General features: G+C 35.5%; 1 protein-coding gene across 4 annotated transcripts in view; it reads right to left on the bottom strand.

The window, feature by feature from the left end:
- Positions 1–13,768, bottom strand: part of YTHDC2 (YTH N6-methyladenosine RNA binding protein C2) — a 64,288-nt gene that overhangs the window by 44,723 nt on the left and 5,797 nt on the right. For 3 of the 4 annotated variants that reach the window (XM_070462353.1, XM_020888252.2, XM_020888253.2), the window contains exons 3-7: positions 11,192–11,388; positions 9,661–9,860; positions 8,351–8,517; positions 3,456–3,558; positions 2,485–2,641 (exon numbers count right to left, since the gene is read on the bottom strand). In XM_070462353.1, coding sequence (XP_070318454.1) covers positions 2,485–2,641; positions 3,456–3,558; positions 8,351–8,517; positions 9,661–9,860; positions 11,192–11,388 — 824 coding nt within the window. The remainder of the gene's footprint in view (positions 1–2,484; positions 2,642–3,455; positions 3,559–8,350; positions 8,518–9,660; positions 9,861–11,191; positions 11,389–13,768) is intronic. The other variant, XM_070462354.1, reaches the window with a different exon arrangement.

Genomic DNA, 13,768 nt, shown 5'->3' with positions numbered 1-13,768 from the left:
AACAGGCAACACAAAAGCAGATTTTTTATTTATTTTATATATTCCTCTTTTATTTTTTTTTAATTTATTTATTTTAGTTGGAGGCTAATTACTTTACAATATTGTAGTGGTTTTTGCCATACATTGATATGAATCAGCCATGGGTTTACATGTGTTCCCCATCCTGAACCCCCCTCCCACCTCCCTCCCCATCCCATCCCCCTGGGTCATCCCAGGGCACCAGCCCAGAGCACCCTGTCTCTTGCATCGAACCTGGACTGGCAATGTATTTCACATATGATAATATACATGTTTCAATGCTATTCTCTCAGATCATCCCACCCTCGCCTTCTCCCACAGAGTCCAAAAGACTGTTCTGTACATCTGTGTCTCTTTTGCTGTCTCACATATAGGGTTATCATTACCATCTTTCTAAATTCCATATATATGCATTAGTATACTGTATTGGTGTTTTTCTTTCTGGCTTACTTCACTCTGTATAATAGGCTCCAGTTTCATCCATCTCATCAGAACTGGTTCAAATGCATTCTTTTTAGTGTATGCGCTGCCGAAGCGAGCACCAAACGCATTCTTTTTAATGGCTGAGTAATATTCCATGGTGTATATGTACCACGGCTTTCTTATCCATTCATCTGCCGATGGACATCTAGGTTGCTTCCATGTCCTGGCTATTATAAACAGTGCTGCAATGAACATTGGGGTACACATGTCTCTTTCAATTCTGGTTTCCTCGGTGTGTATGCCCAGCAGTGGGATTGCTGGGTCATATGGCAGTTCTATTTCCAGTTTTTTAAGGAATCTCCACACTGTTCTCCATAGTGGCTGTATTAGTTTGCATTCCCACCAACAGTGTAAGAGGGTTCCCTTTTCGCCACACTCTCTCCAGCATTTATTGCTTATAGACTTTTGGATAGCAGCCATTCTGACTGGCGTGAGATGGTACCTCATTGTGGTTTTGATTTGCATTTATCTGCTAATAAGTGATGTTGAGCATCTTTTCATATGTTTGTTAGCCATCTATGTCTTCTTTGGAGAACTGTTTAGTTCTTTGGCCCATTTTTTGATTGGGTCATTTATTTTTCTGGAATTGAGCTGCAGGAGTTGCTTGTATATTTTTTAGAAAGGATTAGTATTCAGTTAGCGCATATTAGATGTGAACTGCTTATAAACTTCCTAAGTCCAAAGCTCTGGAGAACAGGTTGAATTGGGAAATAAAGATTCAGGAGTCATCCATAAAAGAGGAAGTAGAAGTCAAGGGTAAGAATGAGATCTTCCAGGGAAACAAACTATGCATTCCCAGTATCAAGTCGAGAGCAGCATAGAGCAGGAAAGAGAAAAAGCAAAGAAGTCAAAAAAGGAAGGGAAAGGAGGGGAAGGGGAGGGTAAAGAAGAGAGGAAGAGAAAAAAAGAATGGATTATGGGAATAATCCTCAAAAATACCAATATTTAAGCACTATGCAAAAGAAGCCCACAGAGGAGACCAAGAAAGTATAGGCTGTAATACAGAATGGGACTCAGGAAGCAGTGCTGGCAAACAGATGATGGGAATATGAGCATTTCACAAAAAAGGGGGAATGATTACAAGAAATACTACAGCAACTTTAAGTAAGATTTTTATATAAAATTTGAATAATAGGCTTGGCAATTAAATCAGTTTCAAAACAATACTGTTAAGAATGCATAAATGAATAGCCCCATAAGCTGCAGAAATGTGAATCATTTCAGCCTTTTGGAAAAGTAAAATGGCAAAACCATATTATTGTTAAAATTAAAAACAGACATACTTTTTTACTCAACAATTTCACTTTTAAGAATCTAGTCTCAGAAATAAGAGCAGTTATATATACATATATAAGAATATATGTATAAGGATGCTCATAACAACAAGGTTTATAGTTGGCAAAAGGAAGGATCCAGGACCAATGTGAATGTCTAAAAATTAAGAAATGGTTAAATAAATCATGGTACATTCATATTAGGAAATATAAAAGTAGCTGTTCAATATAATAAACTACATCCTACATGTTTGAACTGAGGTAAACACAACTTCTTCAATTTTTGAGAAGAAAATTAATCATTTTGTTAAAGATTGGTGGAAAAATCAGGTATTATTAAAGGACAAGGACAAAAGTTCAGTGGCAACATATTCAGAAATACATGGGAACTAAACATGGGACTATGACTACTCTGTGAAAGAGTCTAGCAATAAAGGTGAAGCTGTAAGACAGAATTTAAAGAGGAATACCAAATTAAAACATATCTCCTTTTAAGACTAGAAAACTGGCTCACTACACAATACCAAAAAGTGAAAAAGGAGAGGATGAAAATATATAGAGATGACTGATTAAGCTCATCTCAGAGAAAACAGAAAAGGATGCCCTATACATCAGAATATTCCTTAATATTTCTATTTCAATAAATAAAATCAAGCCAGAAAAGAATTCTTTTGTAAAATCCTAGAAGAAATCTGATAATTTTACTTACTATATATCACTGGACAGCTCCCAAAATATCTAATAAAAAGATTTACATCTAAGGCAGCACTAGAAAGAATTAGTTTCAAAGTTGGGTGCTTCTGTAGTAAATCTCTTAACTTTGTAAGTAAAAAATCACTAAATCGATCCCTTTCATGTACTTCATCCTGCAGTAAACAAAAACAAACCATGGAACAGTTAAAACGTAAAATAAGTGAAGTCTTTAAAACTATGGAGCTGCTGAGTTTCACACTAAATCAAATTAAAATGTGGACACAGTCAATTAGTGAAAATTTTGTTATACGGACAATTTAGAACTACTCAGATATTAACAATCTTCTGTGGGTAACATATTGCCCTTTTTCCCACAGAATGTAAAACTGCAGAAACTAAAATTCTGAATTAGTACAGTCTAATTTAATGTACTTTTAATAAATATAAAATCTATTTAAATATGCTTGTTAGCATCAGGACCAGGTGCATATTGTAGTTTGAATGCAGAGAACTAATAACTCCAAAAGCTGCTTATCAAAAGCTTATAGAATTTAATCTAAGTTTTCTGACACAAACTGGATAAAAGCTTAGAATTCTTTAATAAGGTGCTAATTCATCTACTTATTTCATCAGCAGCTAGTTAATTTAGCAGCTTAACCAGTAATTTAACTGACTTTAAGTATTCTCCTAAGATATGGAAGAGAAAATAGATGACTAAGTACAGAGAAAAAAGAAAACTTTCTCTATTCTGGAGACTCTTGAAATACATGTATCATTTTCACATATAAAAAGCACTTTTTACAAAGCTATCTATTTTCACTCATGAAAACTGATGGCAAGAATATCTTTACTTAATATAAATATTTACTTCTAATAATTACAGAAAATGAAAAGTAACTTGATTAGAACAGCTTGTTTTAAAAAAAAATTGGTGCTCACTTATATCGTATTCTAAAATCTTAGCTATTTAAATTTAATTATTCTTACCACAATAACATGTGTCACAGTTGACAATGTACTATCTCCTGCCATCAGTGTACGAAGCAGTACCCCATTGGTGCAAAATGTCAGAAGTGTCTTTGGAGAAACCCTTTAAAAGAAAAAAAAGTATAATTACAAATCTTTTTTGCAATTAAAACATGGCCATATTAAAATGCTAGTATCCTTAGTATTTTAGTAAGTATTACTAAAATAACAGTGTACTGGTTCAGTTCAGTTCAGTTCAGTCACTCAGACATGTCTGACTCTTCACAACACCATGAACTCCAGCATGCCAGGACTCCCTGTCCATCACCAACTCCCAGAGTTTACTCAAACTCATCTCCATTGAGTCAGTAATGCCATCCAACCATCTAACCTTTTGTCATCCCCTATTCCTCCTGCCCTCAATCTTTCCTAGCATCAGGGTCTTTTCAAATGAGTCAGTTCTTTACATCAGGTGGAAAAAGTATTAGAGTTTTGGCCTCAACATCAGTCCTTCCAAAGAACACTCAGGACTGATTTCCTTGATGGACTAGTTGGATCTCCTTGCAATCCAAGGGACTCTCAAGGGTCTTCTCCAACACCACAGCTCAAAGGCATCAATTCTTCGGCACTCAGCTCTCTTTATGGTCTAACTCTCACATCCATAAATGACTACTGGAAACCATAGCCTTGACCAGATGGACCTTTGATGGCAAAGTAATGTCTCTGCTTTTTAACATGCTTTCTCAGTTCAGTTCAATTCAGTTGCTCAGTCATGTCCGACTCTTTGCGACCCCATGAATCGCAGCACACCAGGCCTCCCTGTCCATCACCAACTCCCGGAGTTTACTCAAACTCATGTCCATCAAGTCGGTGATGCCATCCAGCCATCTCATCCTCTGTTGTCCCCTGCTCCTCCTGCCCCCAGTTCGTCCCAGCATCAGGGTCTTTTCCAATGAGTTAACTCCTCACATGAGGTGGCCACAGTACTGGAGTTTCAGCTTCAGCATCAGTCCTTCCAATGAACACCCAGGGCTGATCTCCTTTAGGATGGACTGGTTGGATCTCCTCACAGTCTAAGGGACTCTCAAGGGTCTTCTCCAACACCACAGTTCAAAAGCATACATGACCACTGGAAAAACCATAGCCTTGACTAGATGGACCTTTGTTGGCAAAGTAATGTCTCTGCTTTTTAATATGCTATCTAGGTTGGTCATAACTTTCCTTCCAAGGAGGAAGTATCTTTTAATTTCATGGCCACAATCACCATCTGCAGTGATTTTGGAGCCCAAAAAAATAAAAGTCTGACACTGTTTCCACTGTTTCCCCATCTATTTCCCACGAAGTGATGGGACCAGATGGCATGATCTTAGTTTCTGAATGTTGAGCTTTAAGCCAACTTTTTCACTCTCCTCTTTCACTTTCATCAAGAGGCTTTTTAGTTCCTCTTCACTTTTTGCCATAAGGGTGGTGTCATCTGCATATCTGAGGTTATTGATATTTCTCCCGGCATATCTTGATTCCAGCTTGTGCTTCTTCCAGCCCAGCGTTTCTCATGATGTACTCTTCATATAAGTTAAATAAGCAGGGTGACAATATACAGCCTTGACGTACTCCTTTTCCTATTTGGAACCAGTCTGCTGTTCCACATCCAGTTCTAACTGTTGCTTCCTGACCTGCATATAGGTTTCTCAAGAGGCAGGTCAAGTGGTCTGGGATTCTCATCTGTTTAAGAATTCTCCAGTTTATTGTGATCCACACAGTGAAAGGCTTTGGCATAGTCAATAAAGCAGAAAGAGATGTTTTTCTGGAACTCTCTTGCTTTTTCAATGATCCAGCGGATGTTGGCAATTTGATCTCTGGTTCTTCTGCCTTTTCTAAACCCAGCTTGAACATCTGGAAGTTCACAGTTCAAGTATTGCTGAAGCCTGGCTTGCAGAATTTGGAGCATTACTTTACTAACATGTGAGAGGAGTACAATTGTGCGGTAGTTTGAGCATTCTTTAGGATTGCCTTTCTTTGGGATTGGAATGAAAACTGACTCTTCCAGTCCTGTGGCCACTGCTGAGTTTTCCAAATCTGCTGGCATATTGAGTGCAGCACTTTCACAGCATCATCTTTCAGGATTTGAAATAGCTCAACTGGAGTTCCATCGCCTCCACTAGCTTTGTTTGTAGTGATGCTTTCTAAGGCCCACTTGATTTCACATTCCAGGATGTCTGGCTCTAGGTGAGTGATCACACCATCATGATTATCTGGATCATGAAGATCTTTTTTGTACAGTTCTTCTGTGTATTCTTGCCACCTCTTCTTAATATCTTCTGCTTCTGTTAGGTCCAGACCATTTCTGTCCTTTATCAAATACATCTTTGCATGAAATGTTTCCTTGGTATCTCCAATTTTCTTGAAGAGATCTCTAGTCTTTCCCATTCTGTTGTTTTCCTCTATTTCTTTGCACTGATCACTGAGGAAGGCTTTCTTATCTCTCCTTGCTATTCTTCGGAACTCTGCATTCAAATGGGTATATCTTTCCTTTTCTCCTTTGCTTTTCGCTTCTCTTCTTTCCACAGTTATTTGTAAGGCCTCCTCAGACAACCACTTTGCTTTTTTGCATTTCTTTTCCATGGGGATGGTCTTGATCCCTGTCTCCTGTACAATGTCATGAACCTCTGTCCATAGTTCACCAGGAACTCTATATATCAGATCTAGTCCCTTAAATCTATTTCTCACTTCCACTGTATAGTCATAAGGGATTTGATTTAGACCATACCTGAATGGTCTAGTGGTTTTCCCTACTTTCTTCAATTTAAGTCTGAATTTGGCAATAAGGAGTTCATGATCTGAACCACAGTCAGCTCCCGGTCTTATTTTTGCTGACTGTATAGAGCTTCTCCATCTTTGGCTGCAAAGAATATAATCAATCTGATTTCGGTGTTGACCATCTGGTGATGTCCATGTGTAGAGTCTTCTCTTGTGTTGTTGGAAGACAGTGTTGGCCATGACCAGTGTGTTCTCTTGGCAAAACTTTATTAGCCTTTGTCCTGCTTCATTCCACACTCCAAGGCCAAATTTGTCTGATACTCCAGGTGTTTCTTGACTTCCTGCTTTTGCATTCCAGCCCCCATAATGAAAAGGACATCTTTTTTGGGTGTTAGTTCTAGAAGGTCTTGTAGGCCCATTTATTTGGCTTGTCTTAGTTGTGGCATGCAGGATCTAGTTCCCCAACCAGGGATCAAACCCAAGCCCCCTGCATTGGGAGCACAGAGTCTTAGCCACTGGACTACTCTAGGTTGGTCATAACTTTCCTTCCAAAGAGTAAGTGTCTTTTAACTTCATGGCTGCAGTCACACCATCTACAGTGATTTTGGAGTCCCCAAAAATAAAGTCAGCCACTGTTTCCACTCTTTCCCTATCTATTTGCCAAGAGATCAGACAGGACGTGGTGATCTTAGTTTTCTGAATGTTGAGCTTTAAGCCAACTTTTTCACTCTCCTCTTTCACTTTCATCAAGAGGCTTTTTAGTTCTTCTTCACTTTCTGCCATAGGGTGGTGTCATCTGCATATCTGAGGTTACTGCTATTTCTCCCAGCAATCTTGATTCCAGCTTGTGCTTCATCTAGCCCAGCGTTTCTCATGATGAACTCTGCATATAAGATAAATAAGCAGGGTGATAATATACAACAATGACGTACTCCTTTTCCTGTTTGGAACCAGTCTGCTGTCCATGTCCAGTTCTAACTGTTGCTTCCTGGCCTACATAGAGATTTCTCAAGAGGCAGGTCAGGTGGTCTGGTATTCCCATCTCTTTAAGAATTTTCCAGTTTATTGTGATCTACACAGTGAAAGGCTTTGGCATAGTCAATAAAGCAGAAACAGAGGATTTTCTGGAATTCTCTTGCTTTTTCGATGATCCAGCGGATATTGGCAATTTGATCTCTGGTGCCTCTGCCTTTTCTAAAACCAGCTTGAACATCTGGAAGTTCACGATTTAGATATTGCTGAAGCCTGGCTTGGAGAATTTGGAGCATTACTTTACTAGAGTGTGAGATGAGTGCAATTGTGTGGTATGCCTTGGAAATGAACATAGATCATTCTGTCATTTTTGAGACTGCATCCAAGTTTTGCATTTTGGACTCTTTTGTTGACTGTGATGGCTACTCTATTTCTTTTAAGGGATTCTTGCCCACAGTAGTAGATATAATGGTCATCTGAGTTCAATTCACCCATTCCAGTCCATTTTAGTTCGCTGGTATACATGTAGTGTATTGGTATACATATACATTTAGTGTACTGGTATACATGCTTTATTAGCAAAGTTATATGAAATACATATTTTATGTTTGATAATATCACAAATTTATTATTACTAATAGCCTTTTATTAATTAATTGTTAAAGAGTACAAAGAGATTGTTTTTAAGATCCCAAACATTTTTAACTTGAGTAAAACAGTACATCATAAATGAGATCAGCTTTTTGAATCATTATACCCAAATAACTATGAGCAAAGAAATGGTACTACCTGTCAAGAAGGCACTACTAAGTACTACTAATATCAATAACAATAATAATAATGAATTCAGTCACTAACACTTACTGAGTGCTTACTGTAAACTTCACATCAAACCTGTGCTCTAGATGCTTTCATTAACCGAATACTACAGATGAGGAAACTAAGACTCAAAGAGGTGATACAACTTGCACTTTATCATGAAACTATGAAACAGAATTTCTTTTCAAACTATTTATTTATTCAAAACCTCAATAAGTTTAGACATGACCTCAATGTTCTGTTCACAAACTTACTTGAAGCAAAATGACCACCTCATTTTTCAACTAACACATTCTCTATGTTTAGTGAAATACAAATATTTAGTCTTTTCTAAGAATGATAAAAGGTTACAGGTGAATTGTCTTTACCTGCTTTCTAAACGAATCTGATACCCAATTGTTTGACCAATCCTTTCTCTCCTCTCTGCAGCAACTCTTTCAGCCACAGCAATAGCTGCTAATCGTCTTGGTTGAGTACAAAATATACGGCAGGGAATACCATTTTTAAAGCAATCATCTAAAAGGAACTGAGGAATCTGAAACAAATTTTAAAGTACTATTAAGATGGCATAACTGTATATCCAGAAAATCTATGTCAACTGAAAAATCATTAGAACTAAAAAAGTTATGTAACATGTCCAAACATAAAAAAAAACCCTTTCATGTTAACTGCTAATAATCAGCTAAAAAACATAATTTAAAAAGATTTTGTTCACAATAGAAACTAAAACACTTAAAAACAAAAGTATAAAGAAACAGTTAAGGTTTACATGAAAAAGATTATAAAACACTACTAAAAAACATAAAGGATGGGAACATTCTAAAAAAATATGACATATTCCTGGGCAGGAATAATCAATATTGCAAAAATATTAATTCTTTCCAAAATATCCTATAAAGTCAATGAAATAAAACTCTGTTGGACTCTTTTAAATAGTGAAAAGTATAAAGAAATCAGAAATAGCCTAATAGAAGGACTGCAAACACTCTTATATAATTAAGTTCAAACAGGTCAAAAAGATTTAGAATATAAGGTAAAAGTCTTACCAACCCCTACCATTACCAACAGTCCTCTCCACAAAAGTAACTACTGGTAAGTTTCTCATAAACTCTTTTGGGGGGAAAATATGTTTATACAACTTAAAATATTTGTGTATATAAACAGGCTTTTATTCCCACGAAGTCATTATTAATGTTTGTAATCTGCTGATGTCACTTAACAACATATCAGATCTACCTAATCCATTTTAACAGCTGCACATTCCATCTAGTGGATGTGCTATAATTTAACAAATATGATTACATATAGTGTCCAGCTTTTTTAGGTTTGTTATTATTGATGTTGTTGCTTGCTATAAAGAACACTGTACTGAGCATCTATCCTCAAATACTTTTGCAAAGACAAATATATGCTGAGTCAAAGAGTATATAAATTTAATTTTCAAAAAAATGATCAATCAGCACTTCAAAACAATTTATACTTTTATCCTAAGAGCAGAAGATGCTGTTTTGTCAATACCTATGCAAATGCTGGATTTCATGAATTTTTAAATTTCAGCCAAACTAGTAGTTTAAAAACTGTAATTATGTTTACTTTGTATATGTAGCATAAATTTGATGCAAAACCATCACATGAAGTAAAATATTTTTCTTCTATAAACAACAAAGTAGACACAAACCTGTGTAGTCTTTCCAGATCCAGTTTCTCCGACAATCAAAACTACTTTATTTTCCTTAATTATTTTAACAATTTCCTCTTGTTTTTCAAACACTGGCAGAGATTGTCTGAAAGAATCAAATTCAGATTCTCCTCTTTTTACTGGAATCTGAGGTATGCCATTGTTGAGTCGCCCACTTGTCTTGCTCATTTCCCGATTTTCTTTGAAAATGAATCAGAGAACAAAAAAAAATTTATGATCAACAATACAGTTAAAAACATAAGTAAGTAATTAATACCTTCTAAGTGCTTCTTCTCTACTCAGTCAACATAAAATTAGCAAGCAGTACCTTAGCTGCTTAATTCCTACACAGTATTCTTAGAGAACACTACACGTTTTGATATCAATTAGATGGCAAACTTCTCGGAAGTATTCCTAGTGTATAATGTTTTAAAATGAACAAAAATCATTAAAAATAAAATCCAATTTTGATATCCTAAAATGATTCTCAAACTTGTTTCTATCAATTAGAACAAAATTTTAGAGTAGGAAACAATACACATTATACTTGTAAAGTCTATTACATGCAGTATGAAAACACATATGAAAAAGAAAAAACCCCTCTTGAAGTTAGCATGTAAGATTACGTGATCAAACAGAATAACGTGTGAACTTAAGGCTTTAATGCTTAACAAATCTCCTAATTGTGCATTTTAGCCAACATCTATATTTAAGCAGATATGAATAAAAAAGGCATGATGTGTTTTATATTCTTCATATAACTTAAAATATTTTTGTGTGAAAATATTTTTATTAATAAAGCTCCTTGATGGCTAGGACCATGCATTTTCTACATTCTGCAAACCTACTTCACCAACAGAAACTCTGTCACTGGAGATAATAAAAGAAATAAACTTCTCATTAGGAAAATTATTTTTCCAAACAGTAAAATTACAACTTCACTTTATAACCTAAATATATATATTTATCTACTTCTGAGCAAGTTAATATACTGAAGACTCTGTCCTATCTCTTCGCAAAAGCTGAAGCCCTAATTCAAAATTCCACTCATAGTGTATCATGGCAGCATAATATATAATAGTCCAAGTGGAGACCTTGGAGTCAAACCCCAGCTCTGCAGTTTACTAGCTGATTGAGCGGCCTTGAACAAATCTTTAAACTTCTCTGAGCCCAGTTTCTTCACCTGTGAAATAGGGGAAATTCTTACCTTGGAAGGGTTGCCATGAGGCTCTATATCAAGTTTACAATGCTGTCCAGCACACAATAAGTGCTCAATAAAGGGTTAGCTATTACTATAACATGTAAAAAAAGAAACAAAAACAAAAACCCTGTCTAACTTAATGACATGCCTTAACACTGCATTTCATTACAAAAATTTTTACAAATTCTAATCATTTCAAACAAACTTATTCACAGTGAGAAATCTTATTCAATGTTGTTTTAAAATGTTAAAAAATTTTAAATGTTAAGTGGAAAAAGAATAGTCATTCAATAAAAGGATAAACAAGGAATCTCCCCAGAAAATACATACCAGCTTCAACAGCAAACACATTTCCTCTTTCTGTCTTAGGCAGAAGTTCAGTACGCTCTTTATTGGTGACAGGAAATCTCTGAATTAGGCTCCTAATAGCATGTTTTGTATTATGAGTCAAATTACAGGTCATCATTGCATGAGCTGTTTCTGATCCATCTTTCTTCTTCACAGTTAGGTATCTATTTGCTCCCTTTCTGAATATTAATAAAAATCATTTATTTACTATATAAGTCAATTTGTTCACATATGATGTATGGCTACTTAGAAAACATGTCTCAAGCAAAACACTGAAAAAGATCAAAATGCTTTGAGATAAGATGCTGAAAATCTCCAAAAAATTCAGTAAAGAGGAATTGAGTGCTAAAGCGGCCACAGGACCATTTTCAATTAAAATTTTAAAATGCTGCAAATCTAGTTTTAATCAGCAAAAAAGGCTTACTTACCCTGAAAGTTTGTCTTAGCAGGCTTCATGGTGGATGAAACATCACCAACTAATACATGCTGGGAAATATACAGAGGGAGAAAATCAATTTGAACAACAGAATCTAAAAATGATAATGACAATGCCATGGTGGTCCAGTTATGACAGTGATCCAGACTAATATATCCCACTGAGTGTTTTCCCAGTATGTTGGTAATGTCACACTCCCATGAAAAACCTGTTAAGAAAGCCAAGTTTAGTGGCTGAACCAAAAAATCAGCATTATTGATAAGCATTTTCAGATGTATACTGGGAAAAAAAAATAAAAAGAAATCTTTCAAAGTTTCCGACTCCAACTTTTGATTATAAGGTAATGATGACATATAACTGCTCTCAAGTTACCAGATTCTTCAACGAGTCCTAATTATATCTTTGATGACTTCTGTAGCTTCAAGAGTACTAAGTACAATGTCACATACAAAGGAAGTCCTCAGATGTATCTTGAAGGATTTAATAATACATGTCTATAATCTAGTACAATGTAATATTGGCAAAGAGCTCCGGCTCTGAAAGCACATGCACTTGGATTTGAATCCTACCTCTACCACTTACTAGCTGTGGGACCACAAGCAAATTATGTAATAGCTCTGAGCCTATGATGATGATGATGATGATACCTGCCTCAAAGAACTATTAACATGATTAAATAAGATAATGCATAAAGGGCAGTATCTTTTACTGTGTACATACTAAATATAATAAATGAAAGCAATTATTATAGCCAGGAAAAAATATCATTTCTTATACCAAAAAAGTTAACCAAAACTTTATAATAAAATTTTTACAATTTGTTAATGCCACTATCACCTTACAAAAATGAACAAAGCCACAAATACAATGAAAAATACATGTATAATTTTTCTAATTCTCATTAGATTTAAATTTTTTTCAACAATACCTTCACTATAAAATGATATGAAACCGAAGATTAACCTATACAGTTTTAGCTATCTAAGTTTTCTAAGTCTTGGCCTTCAATTTACCAAGATTTTTAACTTCTGAAAATTCCTCCATGAATTACAACCTTTCTATGCCATCATCTACTCCTGAACAAGTGCTTAGTGATGTTTAAATGATGACATAAAGATGAACTTATTAAAATTTAAACTTATCTAGAAATTTTAGTCAATTCCATGGTAAATCAGAATTACTGGATTCTAGAGATGTTTTCCATAGTAGGTTCTTTTCCCATCAGTCACTCATTCCCCTTCTCTCTCATTTACTTCATAAAATTTTAACTATAGAAGGCCAGAAGTGTGCTGAAATGAGCACTAGAGCAAGAGTCAGGAGGCTTCTGTTCACCTAGTAATAATCTTTCAAGTAACATGCGATCAAAAATAAATCAATTTACTTCTCTGACACAGTAGAACCATTAATTTTAAAATCTCGAATATGTCTATCAGTTCCAAGATGTTTTAATTTTCTTAAAAATCATCTCAGGAAAGTTTTCCTAGATTTTACTTTTAATTCTCTTTTATTCAATCATTCATCATATACTGAATACCTACTGTATGCCAGGCACTATGCTAGAGATCAGGATTACAAAGTTAAGGAAAACACACTTTTCCTCAGTAAGCTAACAACTAAATGAACAGGTTAGGTTGAAACTTTCCTAACAGAGATTGCCTAACAATCATACAGAATTAATGAGTAAGAATGAGCTTCGCTGGTGGCTCAGTGATAAAGAGGAGATGCAGGAGATGCTACTCTGATTCCTGGGTCAGAAAGATCCTCTGGAGAAGAAAACGGCAACCTACTCCAGTACTCTTGCCTTGAAAACTCCATGGACAGAGGAGCCTGGTGGGCTACAGAGTTCATGTTGCAAAAGACAGCAAAACAATGTATAAAAATAACTCATACTAAGCAGTGGGAGGACTTAGCCACTAGCATTTAAAATTTATTAAATTTGGTTTGAACACAGATGGTGGACAGAAAGGTAATACCAACCTACTAGTTTTTATGTTTTAGTAAAAACTTCTACTTGTCAATATTAGTGCTGTCCCTATACCATTCACCACCACAGTGGCACTGACATATAATTCAAAAATTAGTGAAATTCTGGCAAAATATTCACTGTTATTATGCAGATGAAA

This window comes from Odocoileus virginianus, unplaced genomic scaffold (assembly GCF_023699985.2).
Source record: "Odocoileus virginianus isolate 20LAN1187 ecotype Illinois unplaced genomic scaffold, Ovbor_1.2 Unplaced_Scaffold_3, whole genome shotgun sequence".
Taxonomy (NCBI): domain Eukaryota; kingdom Metazoa; phylum Chordata; class Mammalia; order Artiodactyla; family Cervidae; genus Odocoileus; species Odocoileus virginianus.
The sequence above is the reverse complement of the archived record's forward strand: the minus strand, read 5'-3'. Positions and strand labels throughout refer to the sequence as shown.